At 38.3% G+C, this 25,429-nt stretch overlaps 1 protein-coding gene across 4 annotated transcripts in view; it reads left to right on the forward strand.

Moving 5' to 3' along the window:
- Positions 1-251: 251 nt before the first annotated feature.
- Positions 252-25,429, forward strand: part of mad1l1 (mitotic arrest deficient 1 like 1) — a 53,783-nt gene continuing 28,605 nt past the window's right edge. The window contains exons 1-16 of one of the 4 annotated variants that reach the window (XM_026359068.1): positions 252-358; positions 902-1,075; positions 1,167-1,307; positions 1,465-1,644; positions 1,730-1,854; positions 1,957-2,038; positions 2,413-2,543; positions 3,947-4,061; positions 4,511-4,572; positions 8,779-8,865; positions 9,611-9,755; positions 12,972-13,112; positions 13,530-13,586; positions 14,656-14,747; positions 14,959-15,049; positions 23,699-23,930. In XM_026359068.1, coding sequence (XP_026214853.1) covers positions 932-1,075; positions 1,167-1,307; positions 1,465-1,644; positions 1,730-1,854; positions 1,957-2,038; positions 2,413-2,543; positions 3,947-4,061; positions 4,511-4,572; positions 8,779-8,865; positions 9,611-9,755; positions 12,972-13,112; positions 13,530-13,586; positions 14,656-14,747; positions 14,959-15,049; positions 23,699-23,930 — 1,825 coding nt within the window. In that variant the 5' untranslated portion in view covers positions 252-358; positions 902-931. Of the gene's footprint in view, positions 379-901; positions 1,076-1,166; positions 1,308-1,464; positions 1,645-1,729; positions 1,855-1,956; positions 2,039-2,412; positions 2,544-3,946; positions 4,062-4,510; positions 4,573-8,778; positions 8,866-9,610; positions 9,756-12,971; positions 13,113-13,529; positions 13,587-14,655; positions 14,748-14,958; positions 15,050-23,698; positions 23,931-25,429 lie in introns of all 4 variants that reach the window. The other 3 variants (XM_026359067.1, XM_026359069.1, XM_026359066.1) reach the window with 3 other exon arrangements.

The following is a 25,429-nucleotide window of genomic DNA, read 5'->3' on the forward strand; positions in this document are numbered from 1 at the left end:
TCCACCTGATGACAGATTCACACTGCATATAATCTAATGCAGTCTCCTTATGCAAAGGTTTAGTAAATGCTGTTGGTTCTCATGCGGTCTGAGGTTTAGCAAACCTGAATGTGACCTTTTATATTATATCTTTTAGCCATGCAACACCTGAACACCGTGTAAAATATTCAAGTGGGGATTTCTGCACAGTCCCGTTATGACTACTCTCGCGATACCCGAGGAAGTCTCGCGATACTAGCCGTATCCGTTTGTAAACTGGAGGGATTTGTGAACGTGCTGTGCAGCACAGAGGCTAACAGAGCTAAGCTAAGTCACCTGCGTCTATTCTGCTCCTCTTCGCAAACAAGTCATCTCTGAGGTGAGGACGTATGCTCACAAGTGAGTCTCTAACGAAATGCTAGAGTTTAATGTTTATTGAGATTATTATGTTAGCATATTTTGTGCGCAGCTAACGTCATATCACTCCAGTTCCTTTTAACTTCTTGTCATTAGCCTGTGGTGAGAGAACAACAGTTTAAACATCTGACGTTAAACACAGAGAAACAAACGGGAAAGTAAATCGAAGTAACGTAAACGTAGCTGCAACACGTTAACCTGGACTTTGACATGCTATGTTAGCATGTTTGTGCTGTTGAGCAAGAAAACAAACCGTTAGCATCGCCTAGCTGTTTGTCTTTTTATTAAGTCACCTGGAAACCTCTTGTTATGTTACTGTAGTGAGTCTGACCATGCAGTTATCCACTTCCCTCATTAGCATCTTCACTGTATCTTCTCATCGAATATAAGCAAGTGACTTATCTACGTTGTGTTGTTTATAATAATAATAATAATAATAATAATAATAAGCTTCATCACTGTACTTCAACTTTACTCGTTCTTACCTTTACTCTAAACCTCCTAGCAGTGCCCTGCGACACCAGTGGCTCTAAAAATGGATTTAGAAGATGACACCACGGTTTTAACAACCTTAAAGTCCTTCAATTCCTTCATCAGCCGCCCTGAACATCCACAGCGACTTTCAGATCACTCTGCAGCAAGTGGAAACCTGCAGAGTCAGTACAAACGCAGCATGGAGGTATACATACATACAGAAAGGGACAGCACCATCAATTAGCTGATTACAGGCAGTATTAACATGCATCCTTCGCACTCTTTTTCTTTTATAGTTGCTGGAAGCAGCAGAGAGGGTTCAGTATAAGAATCGCTACCTTCAGTTGGACCAGGAGAAGAAACAGATGGAGCTAAGCCACAAACGAGCTCGATTTGAACTAGAAAAGGCTGCGTCAGATAGCGCTCGAGACTTGGAGGTACAGATCACATATTCTTACACATTTCTATTGCAAATATTTGTTTGTGGCGATAATGATAATAGTCATTGTACAAACCTATTTCCAACATGAATTAATAGGTGTCAGAGAAAGTAGAGACTAGGTAAAACCTTTTTTTGAACATTTTATGTTAAAGCATGAGGCAGATCGGAACCAAGAACTTTTGGGTCGCATTAAAAAGTTGGAGGAGAGAGAGACTGAGGCGGCAAAGAACTTTTCAGAGCAGATCGAGGCAAATCAGTCTCTCCGCAAAAATCTGGGGAGCCTGAACAAGAAACTGGAGGAGCGAGATTCTAGACTTAACACTGCTAATCAGGTACAGATGCAGAGCATTGTGCACACACCTACTTTACTGATGTGGTTGTTTCTTCTGTTGGCTAATGTCTGTAATCTTTTCCCAGACTGTCACTTCTTTAAAGGATGAGATCAGAGATCTAAAGCAGAAGATACAAAACCAAGATTCATCGATTTCTGCTCAAAAACTGGAGAACCAAGAGTTGCAGGAACAGTTAGATTTACAGCGCAGGTATGGACACTATCACTTACTCAACTTTGTTTAATGCTAATAGTGAGCTGTACTGCATAAGATAAATGCTAAACACGCATATCTGTTTGATATTATGATCAGGAAGTACCAGGAAGTGTCTCAGCTTTGCCAAAGTCTTCAAGCTGCTCAGTCCTCCTGCTCTGAGCACATCATCAAGATTAAGGTATGTTGTTCTTACAGACTTTTCTTTTGACAAGTAAATTGTCTGTCATGCTCAAACTGAAATAACAACATTCCCTTGATCACAAGTAAGATTTGTACTTTTGTACTTGAAATAATTAATCAGTAAAACAAAAGATGATTTTAACTTTGTAATTATTGTCAACATGTTACAATGAAAGGAAACACTTAAAATAGTAATGCATAAGATAAAGTTTATTGCCTCTTTTGGAGAGAGTAAGGGAGGGAAACAAGGAAATGGGTTTTTGTAGACATGAGACGCCTTCTCCTCTGAACTGTCACCTGCCGCAACATCTATTCAGTGCACTGAATACACATGCTTTATTGACATTACTTTCTTTCTTCACTTTTTGTCAGGAGTTGGAGAGGCGACTTGCCCTCCAGGAGCAAGACATTGCTATTGTGAAGACTGTAAAAACAGAGGTGGCCAAAGTTCCAGATCTGGAAAAGGAGTTGAAGCGTCTCAGAGATGATAATGCCTTTCTCAGGTCATATAGTTTTACCTTTCAGTAGAAAATACATTTTTAAAAAGTACATTCTTGGATATGTCCATACTATTTTAAAAGGTTGACTCTTCTTAACATTTCAATGTGACTTTGGGTCGTTATACAAAAGTACAAGCTAGTAGAACTAGATAGCTAGATTGTTCATGCATCTACAGTGCCTATAAAAAGTATTCACCCCCATCCTTTTATTGACATTATAAATCAGTCATGGTCAATAAAAGTTGGTGATATTGACGAAATAATATCAGAAAAATACCTCATTAATGTCAAAGTGAAAAGGGTTTCTACAAAGTAATGTCAATTAAATAAAAATGTATAAGTGGAAATCAGTATTTGCATTAATATTCACCCCCTTTAAAATGTCTGACCTAATCTAATAGATCTGCAGATGTTTAGTGCTAGTAGTCCCACAATTAGTGAAATAGGGATCACCTGAGTGAAGTGAATGCGTCTCATGTGATTGCAGTATAAAGAAACTTGTGTCTGCAAGGTCCAGTCACTGAGTTTTCAGTATTCCTGGGTACCATTACAGCATGAAGACAAAAGAAAGTGCAACTCAGAGAACAGGTAATTGAAAAGCATAAGTGAGGGGATGGATACAAACAAATCTCCAAGGCACTGAACGTCCCTCAGGGTTCAGTGAAATCCATCATCAAGAAATGACAGGAATATGACACATGTCTAAATCTACCTAGAACAGGCTGTCCACACAAACTGAGTGATCGTGCAAGAAGGAGACTAGTGACAGAGGCCACTAACACACCGACCACAATGAGGGAGTTACAAGCTTCAGCAACTGAGAAAGGAGAAACTGTACATACAACAACTGTTTCCCGGGTTCTTCACCAGTCAAAGCTTTATGGGAGAGTGGCAAGGAGTGTTGAATCACGGATTGAGTCATGTTGAATCACAAATCATTTTCCATCATTCATAAAGAATCAGAATGGCAAAAAGTATGTCAAGTAGGAAGGTAACATCACTGGTTACATCCATTGTCACTGATAACATCTATTGACTGTCTTCTGCAATTCTAAGACATTGTAATTTGCTGAAATGGTGTGCAAAAAATCTAACACTCATTTCCTCTACTCCCTTTGCTCTTTTAATCCCTTTTTTGGAGTGAAACTGCATGTAATCTGGGGTTTTAGAGTAATCAGATTAGTGAAATACATTTTAATGTGGTATCAAATTGCCTGTGTTAACCTGATCATTTATAATCTCTTTAGTCCTACTCTGTCTAAAATCAAGTTTTAAAAACATGCCAGCATGTGAAAGTTGCCAGGCATCAAAAGTAAGCTGTTTCTAGATGAGACACAAGTTCCAAACTTCAAAGTTAATTTTGTTGTTTGTTTTTGCCTTTGGTCTTTTCACTCTACTGTGTCCAGGGAGAGCAGAGAAAATTGCAGCCTGTTGAAAGAGGAGGTGGAAGGGCTAAGGAAGAAACTTGAGAGGATGGAGAAAACCAAAGAAGAACTGGTTAATATGGAGCTGGAGAAAGAGGTAAGATGTGTGTAAACGTAAGATTGTATTCTGCATTTCACTGTCATAAACTTGAAATGGAGACATTAAAAGTGTAGATACATTAACTGATATCAGAAGGCCAAAATTATTATATGGCCTAGGGTGAATTTATTTTATCCTTGTGCATATTGGAAGTACATGGTTTAGGCAGAAAGTCTGTGTATATTTGAGTTGTCATGATTCAAGCATTTTGTTGTAGTACCATCAAAATATCTGACTGATAGCTCCATGCTCATCAATTGTAATATCCTGCCTTTATTGTGTGACCTACTGCATTGTTAATGTGAACAGCCATAAAATCACAAGTTAGCCAGGCTCTAACTTGCATATATCTGTTATTTTCTCTGCACTTAATAACAAAATAATTTATTGGCTGTGTGTGGATAAACATATAACAGTTTATCTGTTTTTGTTCATTTATTGTTTAGAGACTGAATGAGAAGCTCCAAGCTTGGGAAAACCTGGGGCAAACTACTGGACTCAACATAAGGTCAGACCCTTTGTGAAAATGTACCTGAATGTGTGATTAAGAAAGTTGGAGTCCAGCTTATTTATATTTGTGTGAAATATGCAAAACTGCCACTAGGTGGAGCTGTGGTTATTGTAAATAAATGTGCATCATCACTGTAGGTTGTTTGCACCAGTCAGGATAGGTGTGTGTATTCGTTTGATACCTGCTTGTGTGTGCGCTCTGCGTGTCTCAATGCATCCAGTCAAAACTGGTAATGAGGGAATGATTGCATGTTTTCTTTTGAGCAGTGGAGCAGATCTGACAGATTATAAACACTGCAGCCTTGTCCATAGCATGCATGCATGCATGCAGGCACGCACGCACGCACGCACGCACGCACGCATGCACACCATTTTCTCTATGATTAACTCTGGCTGATGAAAACAGAATATTAAATGAAACATGCACTGTATTTGGTTTGCCTTACACTCTGTTAGAGTGTGTGTGTTGCACCTTCCTACAGGGCATATAGGGGGAAAAAAAGTAGACATGCTGTAAATTACAAAATGAAATGAAATCTTTCCTCATGTAAGGCTTCACTTTTAGTCTTATATAATGTGTTATGGGACCTGACGGCATTTGTTAAATTTACAGTTATTAAAAGACCAGGAAGGATTATAGGGATGTAATTCCAACCTCACTTTAACATGTGCAATAATTTGGTTGGGTTGTCCATCATTTCTCTGAAAATGTAAGTCTGAGTAGGCTGTCACTCTAGTAGATTGAGTTGAAATTTGAAGCCCTTCTTAAAATTCATGTGTTCAGGTTGCCATGTCATTGGCTGCCTGAGTGCTGTTGATTTAAAAAAAAATAAAAAATAAAGGAATAAAGAGTCTGCAAAAGGGCAGGCATATGTGTGAGAGTCATACTGATCAAAAGTAAAGGTTAATGCAGGTTGCAAATCAACATTTAGAAACTCCTTCAAGCTGTTTCCCCTGTTTACTAAATACCTAACTTAATTGTCAGCAGGGTCAGGATGTTGTTTTCCTCACACAGTCTTGCGAGACAGAGGCATAAAGAAAGTAAGAGCATTTTATTCAGCAGCCTGTTCACCTGTATTACACTCAGTACAACCATCATGTGTGGAAAATTAGTATTGACGCAGATTTGTGCATTAGTGGGACACTGTGACCGCCTCATAGGCAGTTAAGCCGTGATTAATTCATAATTTGTACCGTTCAGAGTCTTTTCATGTGTTTAATTGTGGAAGTTTTTTGAAGAAGTGTAAGCGATGAAGTGAAACTGCATTCGGATTAATGTCATTATGCTGTTTTTTGTATAGTCTAAAATGATCAGCTGGTTTTAACATAAAAGAAAATTGATGACAGTGCTTTGAATGATAATATCAATGTCAGTAATGTAACAGCATCTGAATTAACGTTGACATCAGAACAAAGCAGCCTCAACGCTGCTCTTTGTGCTATCATTAAATATGAAAGATCTCATCAGGGCTGCAGTGTTTTGGCACACTACCCTGTATTAGTGTTATTGATTTGATACTTTTACTGGCCAGTAAGTCGTTTCTGATAACTGCAAGCTACTGATACTTTATACACTGTTTGTGCTTTAGTTTAAATATGGAAACTTTTTCTGTCACTAGACATTTTTGGGCGGTCATTAGTGGTGTGAAAAGAATATGTAATGGAGCAGTTGTTAATGAGGAGCAAACACACTGGCGCTGAAGAGTTTGTCTACTGCAACCCAGGATTTGATTTTGCAGCCAGCCATTTATGCTTTTTTATTTTTTTGCCAACTTTTTGGACAGAAGTTAAACCTCCCCAACAACACTCAATGGTGCTGGCTGGAGGAGGAGACAAGCCTCTGCATAGCCGCAGCTTGATTTTGCCAGCAGTTGGCTGGTTGCTGGTGTTTATTTCCTTTCCTTCTGTCACACAGTCTGATAACACTGTTGTTGCTTCTGTGTGTATTCATAATACAAAATATTTTGTTAAAATTAGGCTGTTATTCAACAATGTTGAAGGGACAATATAGAAGGATGCAGTCTGGAAATGGATTTCCTTTTATCAGTGTTTTCAGCAGCAAAAAATTACAATTGAGACCGTTTGGTGCATGTGTGTCTAAAGATTTTCCCTGTGGGAGGAATAGTTTCGACTCAAAGCTGCAGCTAATTGGGATCATGCTAGCTACTTCACGCAGTGTGTTTGAAATACAGTTTGAGGTGTTTATCTGTTTGTGTGTTTCTCTCTGCCATATGTGTGTCTTCATGCTGTTCCTCACAATGTTGGATTCTATTTTTTGTTTCTGTGTTTCCCAACCTACTTTAAACTTCCCCTTCAGTGTAAGTTTTTACATTTTACATTTTGAAAAACTGGTGTTCTACACCAAATGATCAGAAAGTTGTAGATGTTTCATCCTTGGCATTGCTTGCTGCTGTTTGATAAAATAATAAAGCAATGAGAATGTTAGTGGTCAATAATTGTGATAACAACTTGGCACTTTTAGCATAAATACCAAAAGGAGATTCATTCCAGACTCTAAAATGTGAGAATTTGCTTTTCTCTGTTAAAGGGAGGTAGTATCAGTTGATAGAAAATGTAGTTTATATCCTAATTTAAACATGTTTTGTTTGAGATATAGTCATCTTTCTTTCTTTTTTTTTATTTTTTAAATCTCATGCTCCTCTAATCCTACAGGCTATTTAATTATGTTGCTGTTAAAAATGGTGTCGTTTTGCCTTTTTCCCCAACAAAAGCTTAAACGGATTTTAATGTCACCTCAAGCAATTTCCTATTGGAATTAATGAAGTTCTTCGAATTTTGAATTAGTTTCAGTGAAGTGTATCTATAATTATTTTAGATAACATAAAGATAGTATGCAGCATGAGGTTCCCTTATACTGTAGCTCCCTTTGGTCTTTAGAGGTAAGGTAGAATCTGTTACTTACTCCGTGAACACGTGAACACTGATATGGTGGGTAAGAGTCTGGCAAAAGTGTTTTCTAAAACTGAACCCACAGCTCTTTAAAAAGGCTCTAAACTAAATAACGATATTGCTGAGTTGGAATGACTTCCCTCAATTCAGTCAGGTGTTCAGTGTAAAGTAGATTCACAGTCCATTTACACTGCTCTAACAGTGCGTTTACTCTCGACAAAGTATCTTGTAGTAATTCACATTCTCAACATCTCACCCCAATAATATGCAACTGACCTGTTATTTGCAACACTAACAGAGATGGCTGGCTCATGGCCTGCACAGCACACCCCGAAAAAACAGCAGAAAAACAGCTTCTCATTTAAGCTGAGGGGAAGGCTAATCCCTCTGTGCTCAGGGCAATGTGGAATTACCTACTTTGGGTACCATAGTTATTCCATCAAATGATTCATGAACTCATATTTTAGTCATGAGATTATTTCCATACCTAAGGCTCCAAGTAGAGGTGGTGATAAATCCATGCCACCCAACTTTCACATGGCACACTCTGGTTTTCCCAACCTTCATCTTAACCGCTGACTGCTCAGCCTTTTCCTTCCATGGGCCTAATTTGTTAGAACGTTCAGTAGATTGCAAAATGTTGGAGTACAATACCAGGAAAAAAATGCCTTATCCTTATTTTTATGTTCTATAAGTAAGAAGAAATATTAGGTTCATAGTTTTGAGTCTGACCACAACTAGCTGCATCATGTCGAGCTGCACTACAGAGCAAACTGCATCACTTTTCTGGTGTGTCATTTTTGTGCTAGGTGGCAGCAAAAATAGACTTTAAATCTTAACTCCACTAACATTCACCCATTTCACAAGAGATAAAGAGATAATGGCGTACATTTTTTGGACAGATCCATATTACACAAAGGATTTAGAGTTTAGGGGTCATGTGGTGCATCTCTGTCGAAGTATGTGACCTTCTGCATTGTTGTCTTCCAGTTGTGTGTTTGTGTATGTGTTTTGTAATCTGTCAATCTCTCCCACGGAGTGAGTTTGTTTTGTATAAGTGTGACCACTATTTGGCCCACTGTCCTCCTTTCATCCCTCCCTCTGCTGCTCATGTCATTTTACTTCCCGGCTCCCCGCTGGCCGACTAACAAAAGAATATGGAAACGCTGTCGTTTTCATCTATTCTCTGTCCTTTCTGCTCCCTCAGTCACATTGATTTTTCATTGTGTGTATGTGACTACACACACACTCACACACGTGTATGCTAACTGTTGTGTGCTGTATCTGTCTGTAGGAAACCAGAGGATCTGTCCAGGGAGGTGATTCAGATCCAGCAGAGAGAAATCACTCTCAAAGAGCAGAACTATACACTCAACAGCCGGTGAGACACACTTCACCACACTCATACAAAATCTCCCTCTCTACCTTCAAACATTTTTCCCTCATTCTGTCTGCCTGAATGTTTCCTCCCCTATGTATCTATTAGAGCATATCTCTTAGAAGTCCTTAATTGTCACAAAGTTAATTAAACTGGTCCTGATTCTGATAGCACTCTTGACAGTAACCACTGGTGTGTGTGTGTGTGTGTGTGTGTGTATGAGACTGTGAGAGAGAGAGGGAGAGAGAACTAATTAAAGTTGTCCTGTTTAGGCAGAGGTGATGTCTGTAGGTAGGGGCTGTGTGCTTCCTCTGGTATATTCACACTGCAGCTCAGTCCAGCTAAGAAAGCTTTCATTAGCTAACAAGCGTCTCTCTGCTGCTGAGCGTATTGGGCTCATTATGAAATATTAGAAAAACCAGAATGGGAGCGTGGCAGGTGTGGGAGGGGATGGTGATGGGAGCTAATTATTGTCCTCTGGGGTGATTATTGTCCAGTTGATCAGACCTGGCACAAATTGCTCTTGCACATTATTTCTAGGCAGCTGTATAGAAATTAGTTGGTGTCAGGCAGGTTGTCTGTTAGGGAGTATTATTCTAAATTGACTAAGAATTGCTTTTCTCAGATTCTCTAAACATCCAGGACTAATCAACCTGTTTCCCCCCCTTTCCCTGCCCTCTCTGTCCCCTGTTATTAACCTACACACACGCTCTTGGTCTCCACCTTTTCATTTATCTTGGTCTGACAGTGTGAGGAGTGTGGAGCGCGCAGAGGCAGAGCTTTCTGCAGAGCTATCCCAGCAGCGCAGCAGGACTCTGGAGGAACAGAAGAAGAGGGAGGCGCAGGACGCTCTTGTCCGTCGACTACAGAAAAGAGTGCTGTTATTAACCAAGGTGCCACACAAAAACATCACAGACACAACTGCAACCTCTCCACAAGTATCCAATGGCAGAATTTTACTTTACATACTCAGGGAACACAGAAAACTAACACAGAATACATAATCTCTTTGCCCCTCTCTCCCATTGATTGGTTGTCAAATACCATGTGACTGCTCAGACACACACACACACACACACACACACACACACACACACACACACACACACACACACACTCATTCAAGCTCACACAATAACCTACCACTATAACTAAGCAGGGCTAAAGGCATGCTGGAAATATGACTTGGCAAGTGTTTTGGCAGAAAATACATTCAACCATTTGGATTTTACAAGCATTCAGAGGGTGTGAATAATTGTTGTTTAGTGTCCAGTCACAAGGAATTTAAAAAAACATTTTTTAAACATGGCTCCAATTTAATACATTGTCCTGTCCTACCTAGAAATGGTGTAAAACTCAGAAAAACTCAGGGAGTACTCACATTTGAAAAGCTAGAACTAGTGATATATTTGACATTTTTGGTTGAGAAATTACTTAAACTATGAATCTGTTACCAGAATTGTGGTTTATTCATTTTATATTGATCAGCCGTTCAGACAGATACTTGAGCTCTGAGATATACAGATCTTCAGTTCCTCCTTTACCTGTAGGAATGACTGTAGCCACACACTGGCTCACAAATCGAAGATGATTAAGTGCCATGCTCAGCTGCACCTTGATAGCAGTTGTTAAGGAAGTAGAGAGGAGAGCAAATTTCATTTCACACACACCCTAGGTTCTTGCAGCCTTCCCAGTGAAATAAATCCTTCTCTCTGTGCCACAAAGCTACATCTCCTTTATGCTACCATTGCCCTTCTCACATATTTTGCTTGTTATATATTTTTTCAAGACAGACTTGCTGCTCCATTAGAGGCAAAGTCACATCCTAACGCACTAGATAAAACAGTTGACATAAAAGCAATTTTTAGAAAATAGATGATGAAAATAGTAATGATAGTTTTATCACACTGTCCTCCTGCTCCCTGTTTATGTGTTTTTAAAATGAGAGTTTTTATCAGAGAAGAGATTTTTGATTTAGATGAGTGAGTGACTTTCTTTGCACATTAATAGACAGTAAATAGCCAAAGGGGCCTGCTGGTTAGCATTAGTGGCAAATGCCTTCACACTGACCTCTAAATGTGTTTGCACCTTTTTGGTATTTACTTCTGTTCTCTCAGTCTTTATGTTTGCCTTTCTTCTTCGTCTCCTTCCATTGCCGTGGTTCCCACATGGATGCATTAGCCAATTTTGTAATGTTGCATGACAAATGACACGGTTTCAGTGCCATAACGAATATAGTAAAATTAAGCATATAGTGTTTTAAATGAACCCAACTCAGTCATCTTTAAATGGATTATTTTGGTTTCGATCTAATCACATGCTGAATCTGATTAGTGTGAAAATGGTTTGTTTTCTGATGCTAGCCTATGAGCTAATCTGACAGGGCAAATGCTGCACATTATTCATTGAATTTTACATTAGGAATTGCAAGGTGCTTTTAAGCCATTCTTAAGCAGATACCATTACTTGGCAGTCAACATATATAATATGGCATTATCTAGACTGCCATGCTGTTATTTATTGTAGTACCTGACTTGATCTAAATGTCATACGCTTCCTCAAATTAGCCACATTAATAATAGGCCATTGAGCTTTAAATGACCCTCCAAATTCTATGATGGTCCTAAGCAGCCTGGTTGTTTGTGAGTTGTTTATAAAATGCCTGATAGATACAAAATGCCAACCGCTTTGCTTTATAATGCAGAGCAGATCAGCGCAATGAAGGGAGGGAGGAGAGGCCTCATTTTAACAGTCTTGACTGACAGTGAATTTGCATTAATAAACAGGCTGTTTGCCAGTTTTTAACAGATTAGATTGTTGCCTGGCAACCATTACAGATGTACTATTTAACACACTAATTAAATGGCGTAATCAGTCATCAGTGGTAACATATTCTAATGTGTACAGTAATGGATGTTGTATAGTTTACATTGCATGGAAACTTTATTGTTTTCTTTATGTCCACATGGTCTGCTTTAATTAGTTACAGTGCGCTTTGTGTTTCTTGCATCCACACCTCCATTGGTCACTTGAGTCTACATTGAAAAACAATGGTTTGTCCATGTATTTATCGGTTTATTCTTTCATGCATCAGGAGTAAATGGAGGTTGATTATAGAAAATTGGGTGGGCAAAATTTACCATTTGTTAAAAAAATATAATAATTTAGAAGCTCTTATTTAATTATGCTGATTGTGGTGTGTGTCTGTCTACTACCATTTACATTTTTTGGTTGCCCTGTCAGTCTCAATCACACAGACTCCTTTCTTTTGACTGTACATTTTAAAATGTATTGCAAATGTCTGAGATCTCTTTAGATTTGTGTATGTTTTTTGCGAAATATGCTTTCATGGTTTTTTGTGTTCAAATGAACACATACAAACATCAAGCATAAAGACACAGGCTGACAGACTCGTGAGATTTAGAGACAGTTTGTCAGACTGAGTGACACTTGTGAAGATGTTGACTGCTGGAATTGTTATTTGAAGCAAATACTTGGTGTGTTGAGTTGCTGGACAGAGTATAGTGCTGAGAACATGTCTTTCATTCTCCAGTAGTCTAGAGGAGAAAAAAATCATTTGAAGTTTTAAATTATCTCATCACATCTAGAGAATAAGAGAAGCAGCATAATATTATATGCTTCATTTGCAAAGGCATTTCTCTGTCATGACTCTCTGATTTAATTTTTTGATTTATTCTTTATCCTTTGTCTACAGAGACATTTGTCTTTGATTTGATTATTACATGAGGAGAAATGCAGATGAGCATGAATATAACCCTAAGCTTCTCTTGTCACAGCTCGAATGGGAAAAGTGCAGCTGCATCATACTCTGTTCCTCATTTACAGAAGCATTTGGCTGTCATTTAGCACACCCGATAGTCATATAAATGTAACACATCCAATTCAGAAAAGCATCAAAGAGCTTTGATAAAGTGTTAATCTATACTCATTCAAACAACCATTACATACAGTGTCTGATTGCGCAGAATTTTGTAATGTCGTGATTTTCTTTTTTTGTGACATGAAAATGTTTCAATATTACAGCAGGATTTCTATTGTTATGGTATTGTGTGTGTGTGTGTGTGTGTGTGTGTGTGTGTGTGTTACAGGAGCGTGATGGAATGCGTGCCATACTTGAGTCCTATGACACTGAGCTGGCACCTAACGAGTACTCTCCTCAACTCAGCAAACGGCTCAGAGAGGCAGAGGACATACTGCAGAAGACACAGAATCACAATGCAGAGATGGAGGTGTGTGTGTGTGCATGCATTCGCACAAATAAACAAAAACTAATCTTGTCTTTATTGTATCTTACCATATTTTCCAACCAATACACTTTACAGAATACAAAGTACTGATTTAGTATGCATGTTGTTGACACTTGGATCGCAGCTAATGGCACCATAAGTGCATGCTGTTCAACTGCTTCTTTTCTACATAATCATTACTCCTGCTTGGTGGACAAATTGGCAAATATCTGCAATAAAAACTGATAAAATCATAAAACTATATTTGTGGTACAGTCGCATTTTGAGCAACACTGATAAAATGAATATCGCTGTCTCAGTGTTGGAAAACAGATCTGCTTCTACTCCACTTGCATGCTGTGTCGTGGTTTTGTGTTTAGTGTGTGTAAACCTCACAACCCAAAACCTCTTTTAATTCAGGGACAGCTGACTAAAGCACAGGAAGAGACGGTGACTCTGAAACTGCAGCTACAAACAGTAAGTATACGTTTACACACAGTCCCTTGCTTACTATGTGTAACTTTATTACCACCTAATAATTAGTCTCAGCCATTAGCACTTAAGCAGTGTGAGGTACCTTGTCTCAGCTCTCGTTGTTGTTGTTGTTGTTGTTGCAGGTTGACTGTGCTTTATTACCTCTATGAACATGCTGACTAACATAATTATTTCTACTTTTCTTATTAGGAGCTAGCTTTATTGCACATCTAGCTTTCTAGATGTATTTTCTTCCTCCTCTTATATCCATACTGAGGAGACAGAGTTTGAAAGGTGACAAGAGGCACAGTGCTAATATTGGAAACATTTCTAAAAATTAAATGCACTGCCAAAATAGTGTAGTCTGTGAATGACATTAAACTGTTTATTATGTGATTTGTGTCAGATTAGATGTGTATCTGTTAAGTTTCTATTAATCATGAGTTGTGGAAAGGTTCGAATAAATCTAGTCTGCTTTGAGATGTAGTATAAAACCAGGATAAAGTGGAGAGTTTGTCAGGTGTGACTTAAACTCTCTTACACACTGTCTTTGTGTCTTCTCTCGTTCTGTGATCTTCCTTCGTTTCATGGCTCCTTGTTGCCGAGGAGACATCAACATAGCCATGGCAATGAGTATTGACGCGTGAAATCCACCTGTCTGGTATAGCAGTAATTACTTATCCGTCTTGGGAAGACCGGGAGTCAGGATGAGCTGAGAGACAGACAGATGCTGTCAGAAATAGAGGAAAGTGGGTGTGCAAATGGAAATGAGGGATAATTGCAGAGTGGAGAGCAAGATCAGAGACAAACTAAAACACAGACAGGCTAAAAACAAGTACTAGGGGGATTAAAGATTGGAGCACTGTGAAATGGAAAAGGAGTCTGTGGACTGATGGTATAGAAAGGATGTCTGTCTGTCCGTCTGAAAGTCTGTCTCTAAAAGATACCAGCATATGAAATAGAGTCATCAACATTTATTTGCAGGCAAAAGGTTTCTGCCAGGCACCTGGCCAAAGGTGGTCTGATGTTGTGTGTTGTGCACCAGACCCATTTTCTTTTCCTTTTGTCCAAGGCGGAGCTGGAGCTGGAGTCTCTAAAGAAGCAGCAGGCCTCTGCTGCTGACAGCAGCTTTTTAGTGACCAAAGAAGAGGTCAGCATACTCAGGTAGTTGGCACCCACAGTACACACACGCAAACTGTTGCAAAAACCAACAATTATAAATCTGAGACATGGAAAAAAAGATTCATGTCTCTCTGAAGGGTGAATTAACAGACATAGTTGCACAGAAGTCACATGCCTGTGAGCAGAGCTATGCCTTTAGGATGAACCAAAGCACACGAAAAAATAAACAAATGTGTGTGCATGCATTTTACAGACAGAAAATTGAGGATCTTGAAGCAGAGAGGCAGCGTTTGGAGGAGCAAAACAACATTCTGGAGATGAGACTGGAGAGACACAACCTACAGGTAGGCACCAAAACTTCCTACCAGCTGTTTTCTGTGATGAATTTACTCATCTGGCACAAGGGTACCAATTTACCAACCCAGAGGGAAGCAGACTAGCCTGTATGACACTACAGATTGATTCACACAAACGCTTCACATATCTGACAGTTTTTCAAGCAAAATTGGACCCAGGTGTGATTCCAGCAGCATCCCCCTCAGAAAGCTGCAGAACCTGTGGCTGATTTAAAGTCCTCCTTTATTGGTAGAGGAGATTAGAATGGACAGAACAGTAGAGGGAAAGATGTCACCAAAACAAATTTAGACTCTCACCACTGTCAGCTTGGGATGAGACTGGCTGAAATAAAGTGAGTCCTGGTTGGTGGCCCCTTTTCTAACATCACTCACACACAAACATGCATGCATAACTGTGTGCATCTAATCCAGCTGCTTTGATCTCGTAGGGTTATTTAGTGAACACCCTCAGTTATCCCAGATCACTTTGCCTTTTTAAATTTGCTCTTATGTGTGTGTTTCAGTCAGGTCCTCTAACTCCTGACTCATACTAGGCCAATCTAAGCCTACAAGGGCACTTTAATGAAACATGTGTGGGCAAGCGTGTTGGTTCCATTTAGCCTTGGGGAGAATGAAATCCATGTGTTCTCAAGCATGACCACCACTTTTAAGGCAATTGACAAGTGAGTATGTGTAGGAGTGTGTGTGTGTATGTGCACAGGTTTCAAGGTTGCATGGTCAATGGATCAGGTCAGTTCTTAGGAGTTAATTTTTATGACTCGTCCATGGTCTAATGCACACAGAGAGACTTCTACATCAGACGTATGAAGAGATGAGAGACTGAATGGAGAAGCATTTGAATGGAGAAATGAATGGCTCAATGAGTAGCCATGAATGACTTACAGAATTGAATGCTTGAATAAAATTGACATTATATGAGCTTGCATGTCAATTTCCTCTAACATAACCCATAATTTTCACCATGCTTTTATATTTTGATCATACTTAGTAGTGTTACTGTCAACTGCTAAGACTGCCACTGTAATGAGGCTGCTTTTCATACTCTCATCTCTACCATTATTATGTTAGGCGGCACTCCTGGGGAAATTATGATTTTCATACATCTGTGTAAATCAAGTATATATGTTGGCATTTTGCCAGGATCAAAAGAAGAGTGCTAAGGCATGTATAATAACTCAAATTTATTATATTAACAGCATTCTTTATTATCTTTGTCTCACATTTGGCCTTTTTTTTTTTTTTTTTTGTTTCACGCTATGTGGCATTTCCAGAACATGTGCAAAGTCACAGAATGTCTCTGTCTTTACCAGGGCCTTGTGTCATGAAGAGTAATGAGTAGCTTAGCCAACCGTATTTGGGTTTAACTCAGTTTTCGTGCTGTGTAAATGGTGGCAAACATTTATCTGTTTTTATAAACAGTATAATGTGACTAAAAATACAGAGCCATAGGCTTTTTCTACATCAGTACGCCCAGGTGGCCTTCATAATTATATATTTAGTTTTTTTTGAAAGAAAAAGTAACAAAAGTCCTATATAGAATATAAATGAATTGACTTTATTTCCGATGCTGTTGTATTTCACTTTGATAACCAAGTCTACCTCTTTCACATTATCATGCTCACAGTTGGGTTGCTAAATCAAGTATTGCGTGAGCCAGTTGATGGCCAGCTTTTTATCAACAGGTAGCTCAAACACTGCAAGTCAAGTTGTATAGATCCTTGTGCAAAAGTGCATTTCATGTTACAATATTTGCTTTTCTAAGAATAAAAGACATCAAAGGGGATTTTATGTTTGAATATATTTAGAAGAATTGCTGACATAATTGAAAGCAGTCACAACAGCAGCATTTCACAGAGATTACTTACTAATCAAAGTAAATAGGTTTCTGGCTTCTGTTGTTATTATTATTTTTATTATTATTTTAGATCTGTTTTAAGTGCCATTTTTTTTTTGTTTGTCCTCTTGAATGTGTGGTGGTTGTTGATCATGCTGTGTTCTCTCCTTGAGAAAGGATCCAGCTGAAATGTCAGCTTTAGGATTATGAATTGAAGACAGCAAAAGTGCAACACTTTCATCTTTTTTGTTTTCAGAACTACCGGAGTCTCTGTCTTTTCCCAACATTCATTATTAATGATGATAGAAACTTGAACACATTATGTCCCGTGTGGCAGACTTTTTTTCCACCATTCATTTAGAACTGTGAATGTTGAGACTTTAAAAAGTGATTATAGATGCTACTTGTTACCATTTGGCAACAGAGAGTAGCAAAACATACACTTGCCAAATGTATTGTTTATTTTAGGTAGGTTAAAATAGAGTAGAGTTGAGCAGAATGTAGTGGATGCTAATGGTGGTTTAATAGATATTAAGAAGCATTGAGGAAATGTACCTATCAAGGTTATCTGCAAGAACCAGCAGTATTTATTTGGGTTTTATTATTAGTCCTATTATAAAGACCAGTAATGTTATTTACAGACAGAACCTGTCAAGAGCTGGTCTGCTTTCCTCCATGTGTCCTACTTGTACTGTGCTTGGACCCTGTGTTTTCTTTGGAGAGAAATCATGTTCATTAGCACATGGAGGAGTATGAGTTCATCATTATTCCTTCATCAGATGCAGTCCAATTTAAGTTATTTTGAAGTTGGCTGAAATTCTTTATGAATCGATACTCTGCACCATTTTTGCAATACCTACAATAACATCTACGGTGGTAAACTAAAAGTGCTTTACTTTGCCTTTGTGCTCTGTCATGCCAGTGTTAATGTTTTCATAACCTATTTCCTATGGACCCGTGTCTGTATATTACTAAAACTATTAGATTTGTTTTTTAAATGAAAAATATTATGTGATAAAGACGGTACTCTTCACCAGTGCCATCTTGGACCTTAAACAATAGTAACTATGCAGCATTTTTATTTATTTTTTTAAATAAATATATTCTGTCATAGCATAACTCTAGAAACCTTTGTTTTCCTTTCAACAGTTAAGGTAGTAAATACCATAAAGGGTTGACCCAGTATTTATCAAGTTAAAATACATTATAAAGAATCAATGAGGACAATGTCATTCTAAAGCCACTGGCAGTTCTTAATATTAGTGGATGGGTGTTTTCCAAAGAAATACACAAAATATAGTTTGATTTGATTTAACTAAATGTAAATGAAGGCAGTCTTAACTCAATTTTCAACATGCCTTTCCTACTATTGAATTTATTTAAACTTGTGCAGTGTTTTTTTTATCACCATGAAGCTTATTTTCCAGTGTTGATACTGTTTGCTTCTGACTGAGGTTCTTTCTTACCAGACAGTGTGTCCTCCTATCACACACTGGGTCTGTCATGTAGAGAGTTGAACGCATTGGTAGGGAGAAACATTTCTGAAGAAAACTGGTAACAGCCCTCTGACTTTTGAGAGGAAGAGATGATGGCAGTGCTGCTCAGTTTTTATCCAGTAAAGCAGTGAAATAATTCAAAACGTCAGAAGAGTGCCTCTTCTCCCTTTAGCCTCCTTAGTGTAAGATGTGATTTAAGACAGAAATGTCAGCAATGACAGTTACAGTGAAACACGTGATTGATTTGAACATACAAGTAGGTTTGCCTTTGTAAAAGGAAATAATCTATTTAACAATATTTAAATCCATAATCAGGTATATCTTGACTATCTTGTTGCACAGATAAACATTTCAGGAAGGAAAACCAGTCTTGCCAATGACTGGCAATAACCGACTAATCCACTTAACAGCCCAAAGACAGAGAAAACATCATTACAGCTTTTAGCTCATACAGATGAAATGTTCAATGTGACCAACTTGTCTGATGAGGAAACATGTGCATATTGCACATTTTAGTTGTTCCTGAGGGAATTCTCAGCACTGCTCTTGTCGTCATAGTGAAAAAGTGTTTAACTAAGGAGGATGAGAGGCCCATCAGCTCCGTCTCTCATGGAAGATGTTGCCGTTGTGCAGACCTTTATCTTCATGCTTTCTAAGCACTACCTCAACCTTCTCTTTTTTATCGATAAACTCTCGAAGACTCAGGTCCCTGAGGTAGAGCCTCCCACATATTCTGCTGGTAATTCTAAAATACTCTTCACTTCCACCAGCTGGCCCTGTACCCTGGTTGGCTTGCGAGGAGGAGGAAGGTGTCATAGGATGCACCCAAATCTGCTGCTAATTCTCCTTGCCATCTTTGATTTTGGGTGGAAGATTGCAGGCCAACATCTACTTGGCAAAAAGAGCCTGATTTCTCTCCAGGCTCATTTGTACTTCCTCCTCTGTGGGCTGGTGCAAAACCAACACATACTGTACTGTGGATACTGTCTTTAAAGACATCCTTTCTATATTTTGTATATGTTGTAAACCTAGAGAAGCAACGTAGTGGTGACTTTACAGCCATACAGTGACCAGCTCATGTTGACATCGCTGTCTGACATTTTTTGTTTTTCTGGAAAGATGTGTTGTGATGTGTGATTGCTGTTTTTTTTTTTTCTTTTCATTCATCATTTCATCTCCACAAATGGCTATAATTCACCTCCATGCTACCGTGTAATGCCACATACCTCAGAGAGGAATATTACAATCTTCATGTCCAGTGCTATGTAATTGTAATATGGTGAACTCATCCTTTAAATGCTTGTGAAGGGGACAGCGTAAAACACAATACCAAGCTCAATTTGTTTTGTCATTCAGTTTTGATTATGACGCGCAGTAGAAGAGGTTTGCCTCTCCAGTGTTTTCTCTGTCTTTCCAGTCAAGCTTTATTTGTTTTATCGTTGTCATCTTTTTTCCCCCAGAAGTCCTCTGCTCTCACACTCATAGTTACTCACTCACCATTAGTGTGCCACCTGTTCCATCAGTGACTTATACGTCCCTGTGGTCAGTGCTTTATTCAGCGGATGTTACTTCGATCCCCCTCGCTCTCATACTCTCTGTCTCTCTTTCTACGCCCCTTTTGCTTTGTTGCTCTCTCTCCCTGCCACTTCCTTTTCTTTTTTTTCAAAACAGACTACTCCTTGGTATTAGATGTGTTGTTATTGTTGTTCTATGAATAAGAGATATAGCCTCGGGCACTTAGAATGGCACTCCACCTTGCTGCACTGTAAATACTGTGGGGAAAACCAAGCTGTATATGTGCATGTAAAAACACACACACACAAAATAGGGCAAGTGAAATCTGTAACACGAAGCAGTTTGCTAACATCTACTGTGAAGCTCAGTCAATTTAGCATTTTCCTGTTGCAGCAGTGAACTACATTTTAATTCATAACTATGTAGTTCACCTTTTCCTTTCGTCTTTCTAACAGCACACATGCATATGCAGTAAAGGGTTAGTTATAGACTTCCTTAAATTACATTTCTTTACTTTCTGTATTTCAGGGGATCATACTTACTCATTACAGTACGGTGGCGGAGTGTTTAGTGCCAACGCCTGACAGCTAGAAGCCAGGCTAGTTGGCAGTGTCTTTCTGTGTGGAGTTTGCATGTTCTCCCTTCACTTGTGTGGGTTTCCTCTGGGCACTCCGGTTTTCTCCAAAGACATGCAGTTATGTTAATTGGTGCTTCTAAATTACCCATAGGTGTGAATGAGAGTGGTAAGGATTGTCTGTCTCTGTATGCCTCTATATACTCTGTGTCAGCCCTGAGATAGGTGCACCCCACCTATCACTTAGTGTCAGCTGGATTTGGCTGCAGCACCTCTGTGACCCTTAAGAGGATGGAGTTTAGATGAATAAAGGATGGATGGATACATGGTTATTTCCCTCTCGTTTTTCCATCTTATTCTACATAGAATGTATAACAGTGATTTTATTCATTTTTGTGATGAGGTTTGAGGCAATTAAAAACATGATTATGATATTTTTTTTAGCCAACTCTGAAAGCGATGTGCTTTATTTGCTTTATTGTACTGTTAAGCAATCAACATTTCCTTATGGCTTGGTGTAGGCATCCAAAAAGTGAACTATGAATTCAACAGCCAAATCATTCTAATTTTCTTTAGCTTGACCTAATTTTAAGTAACTATGGTTGATAGAATTTTTGCTGTTTGACAGCATGTAGCTGTTGGCTGCGTTTTGAGTACATTTTTTTTGTGCTTGGTTTGCAGCTCTAATCTACATATCTGTCTCACACTATCTGGCTCTCCTTTCCGATTTACTCTCACTGTTTATCACAACACACATACAGATGTATCCCTGAATAAACCCTTCACATACAGATGTAAACCATGCCTTTATATGGCTGTGATGTGTTTGCAGTCCAGTTAAAAATGGTTTGATATAAATACACACATTTTCTGCTCCTCATTTTGAAAAACCTAGTCTCTCTGTTCCTTTTAAATTATAAATAGTGTTATTTATACATTCAGGTTCCTTTTTCTTTACGCAGAGGGCAGTGATGTCATCATTCTTTGTTTTCTCCATGTTCTTTTCTATGTCCTTCACCATTTCGCACCATCTTATCCCCTTTCTCCTTGTCTGCCTCTTGCTCTCCCCACGCATGTAGTTTATTTGGCAGCCATGGCTTGGGGGCATATGGGATCTAATTTAGCCAGTAATCAAGAGCTCAGATTGGTGTGTGCATGTTGCGTGTATGTGTTCCTGTTTGTGTGTGTCCTTATATTGCCATTAAGCTAAGTCAAATAATTTACAGCATAAATTGGTGAAATGAAAAGTGATCTGATCTTTACAGAACTCACAAATATCAAACAAAACATTTCTAAGCTGATAAAACACAGTCATGATCTTTTAAGTCTTTATTGAACATACTAAGTGATGTAGTGGCAACACTAGTCTGCTGATGTCACTAGATGTCAACTGGAGTCATGAGTAATCAAACCTGGAGTCCAATCAGTGAAACGAGAATAGAGCTGTGGTTTAGAATTTGCTTTCTTTGTACTGTTGAGTAAACTGTCAAAATGTTTCCTCAAGGCTTGGTGCAGGCATCCAAAAAGTGAACTATGAATTCCACGGCCAAATCATTCTCATTTTCTTTAGCTAATTCTTGACCTAATTTTAAGAAACTGTGGTTGAAATAATTTTGCTGTTTGACAGCGTGTAGCTGTTGGCTGCATTTTGCATCTACTTAGTTTGCAGCTCTAATCTACATATTTGAGTCAGGAGTAATCAAACCTGGAGTCCAATCAGTGAAATGAGAATGGAGGTGGGGTTGAGAACTACATTGGCTTATAAAAACACTCAAATAGTGTCACTGTATTATTCACAAGCAACATCAATTTATGTGAGCCATGCCTTGTAAAAATAGATCTCAGAAAAGCTACAAGAGTTGTTGATGTGCGTGTAGCTGCAAAGGGTTACAGAGTAATCTCAAAGAATTTAGATATTCACCAGTCTGCCGTTAGACTTTGTCTATAAATGGAGGCGATTTGGTGCTTTGGCTAATCTCCATAGAAGTGGGCATCCAGCCAAGATCACAGGCACAGAATACTAAATGAAGTAAATAAGAATAAATACAAACTACTAAAGATTAAGGTGACCTGGTCTGACATCTTTGTTTATGAGTCAACCATACACAAAAGATTGAACATGATATCCATGGCAGGACATCATGGAGGAAGCCATTGCTCTCCTAACATTGCTCCACACCTCAAAGACTAAAGAGGAACTTAACACAACACAGACAGATGAAAACACAATAAAAGAAGTAAAGCAAAAACAAATTGGTTGATTTCTAATAGGTGCTCAGGTGCTTGTTACGAGTTTAACCCTTCATACCAATAAACTACACATTGTTATTACCATGAAGTAACCTGAAGTACAGTATTTAATCACTAAATAATGCTGTTAAACTTTTACATTACAAATATTCAGTCAATTTGTGTTTTACTTTTTAAAAACTAATGGCAATAAGTAAAGTAAATGGAGGCATGGCTATTTATTATATTTGGACTCTTTTCAGCAGCACTTAAAAAGGCATAATGGAAAAAGAAACATGTAGTTAAATGATAAATGTACAGGTTTTCTTGAGTCATTGTGACTGAAAGCATTGGTTGGGTTTTTTTTTTTTTTTGGAAAGCACTTTTGTTTATGCACTTCACCTCTCATCTTTACCCCATTTATTCCTCTGAGTCACAGTCACCTAACACTCTGGTTTCTGTCCTTGTGATTAAGAAAGTCTGTACAAGCTTTTTTGCCATGTGCATCTTGTTAGTATTTACATTTGACAGAAATAACTAAGCGCAATGGATGGTTGCTGTTTTTGTACAGACATATCTGGTGCTTTTTATGTAGTCCTTTGCAGTAAACATATTGTTAGGATTGAGCTAAAACTTTCAATCTCAACAAGTTTCAAGTAAACTGCATTTTTCATCAAAAGGGTGAAAACTCCATGGAAAGGATAGAAAGACCTCTTGCATACCTATATTTTCAGTTCTCTGTTCTTTTTTTGTCCAAACCACGACCAAATAGATTTGGATTTAACTCTAACTACTCTATAAAGTTGACATCTTAAAGTAAAAGTGGGTGATTTTTCAAGTTGTCTTAAACTGTTTTGATGTTGCTGAATGTTCTAAGAAATGTCTAAAGCTAGTTTTCGGTTTTAGTTTGTAAAAGTTTATCATTTTAAAACTCTGTAGGAAAGGTATGCAGAAGTTGACTATCTAATGTTTGTCTCTCTCTGTCTCAGGGAGACTATGATCCAGTCAAGACCCGAGTTCTCCATCTCAAAATGAATCCCACTACTGTTGCCAAGCAACAGCGCCAGCAGGAAGTGGAGGCTCTTCGGGAGGAAGTGACGCGTCTTAGGGAACTTGTGCGCTCATTGCAAGATGGTGGGACTCTGCCCCATTCGCATGATGATTCCAGTATGCACAGCTCCAGCCTTGGCCTCAGTTTGCCCCCATCGAAGGAGGTGCTGGGTAAGATTCACAACAAAGACATAGGCACAACTCATTAAGTTCTTGCAATCCTAATAAAATTGGCTGAAGGCTAAATCCTAATTTATTGGCTAAAACTGGCTTGGGCAGTTACTATGACTATTTTTTTTTAATTTTTTATTGAGCTTGTAAGGTGAGGTGCCACATGGAACAAGGTTAGTCAGTTTAGTACAGGGGCCTGCCTTCGTAGCTCATACAGACCTTTCAGGTCAGCTTTCTTGAATGACACAGTTAAGCCCCTGTATAAAATTGTATTTTTCAACTGATTTCTGTAACCACAACTCGGATGAAGAAAACAAACAATGATAAAAAGGGCTCAACATGTTGTTAAGGAGGAAGCTTGTGCGTTCCAACAGCACTAAATGAACTATAGGTAACACAGCTGATATTAGACTAGAGCAAATATTCTAAGATAAATAAATCTTAACCAACAAAATGAATGAATGTGGCTTACTCACCACGCTATTACCAGTCTGACGGTACTCTACTGCTCCTCTGCTGTTGATAGAAAAAGATATTTTGTTGTTACTCTTGGCTACCAAAATGATTGAGGTAAATACAGTTTAGAAGGCTGTCATAGCTTCCAAAAAGGTTTAAGTTTTACATGATTTCACTGCTGTGGCTGTATTTCTGGAGTAAAATAAAACAAATACCCTCATTGATATTTAAGGCCACTGTTCTTTGTTCTCTTGCGCGTGAGCATATGACAGACAGTTAGAAGGGTAATTGTAGTTATGACAGGCTTAAATATTTAATTGGAGCTCAAGACAGTTCAGTGCCAGAAGTCTGTTGGCTAATTTGTCTTCTGAGGGCCACTGTGCACTCTCTCTCCGTCTCTTCCTCTTGCTCACTCAGTGTCTCATATTCTTTCTCTCACCAACACTAACTTACCTCTTCTCTTCTTCAAACTCTGTTCGTTTTCCTTAAGAAAATTATACTCTTGTCTTAACTATACCTTTCTCTCCAGTCTTCAAACTTTGCATGTTTGTACTTGGCCCACCCTTCTTCTCTAAGCAGTGTACAATTTTAATGGTAATTAGATAAGTGTTTTTAAGCTTTTTTTAAGTTTTTAAACTAAATACTTTTAATGTGTCCGAGATACTTTTAATTGAAGTTTTACACAATTTATAGCATATTATGAAATTTGTAAAACCAAAATCAAAACAAAAAACACTCTGCGTTAATGCGTTAATGCTTTAAATAACAAGAATTAATCTTTCATTCTGCTAATTTTGCACCAGTTTATAAGCCCTTCTATTATATTTATAAGGTTTTTATTTATTTATTTAATAAATCAATGAATTGAGCTGTTTTTATTATGTATTATTACAGACTTTACACATGATTGCCTTTTGTGAATGAAGGTTTCTTCTTGGCCTTGGGGTTGCTTTAGTGTAGAAAGTGAAAACATTACTGAACAAAACGAGTTTCAACACTCAGTTTACCTGTCTCCCTAATGTGTTGCCAGCAAATCAACTATA

Source organism: Anabas testudineus, chromosome 1 (genome assembly GCF_900324465.2).
Source record: "Anabas testudineus chromosome 1, fAnaTes1.2, whole genome shotgun sequence".
Taxonomy (NCBI): Eukaryota; Metazoa; Chordata; class Actinopteri; order Anabantiformes; family Anabantidae; genus Anabas; species Anabas testudineus.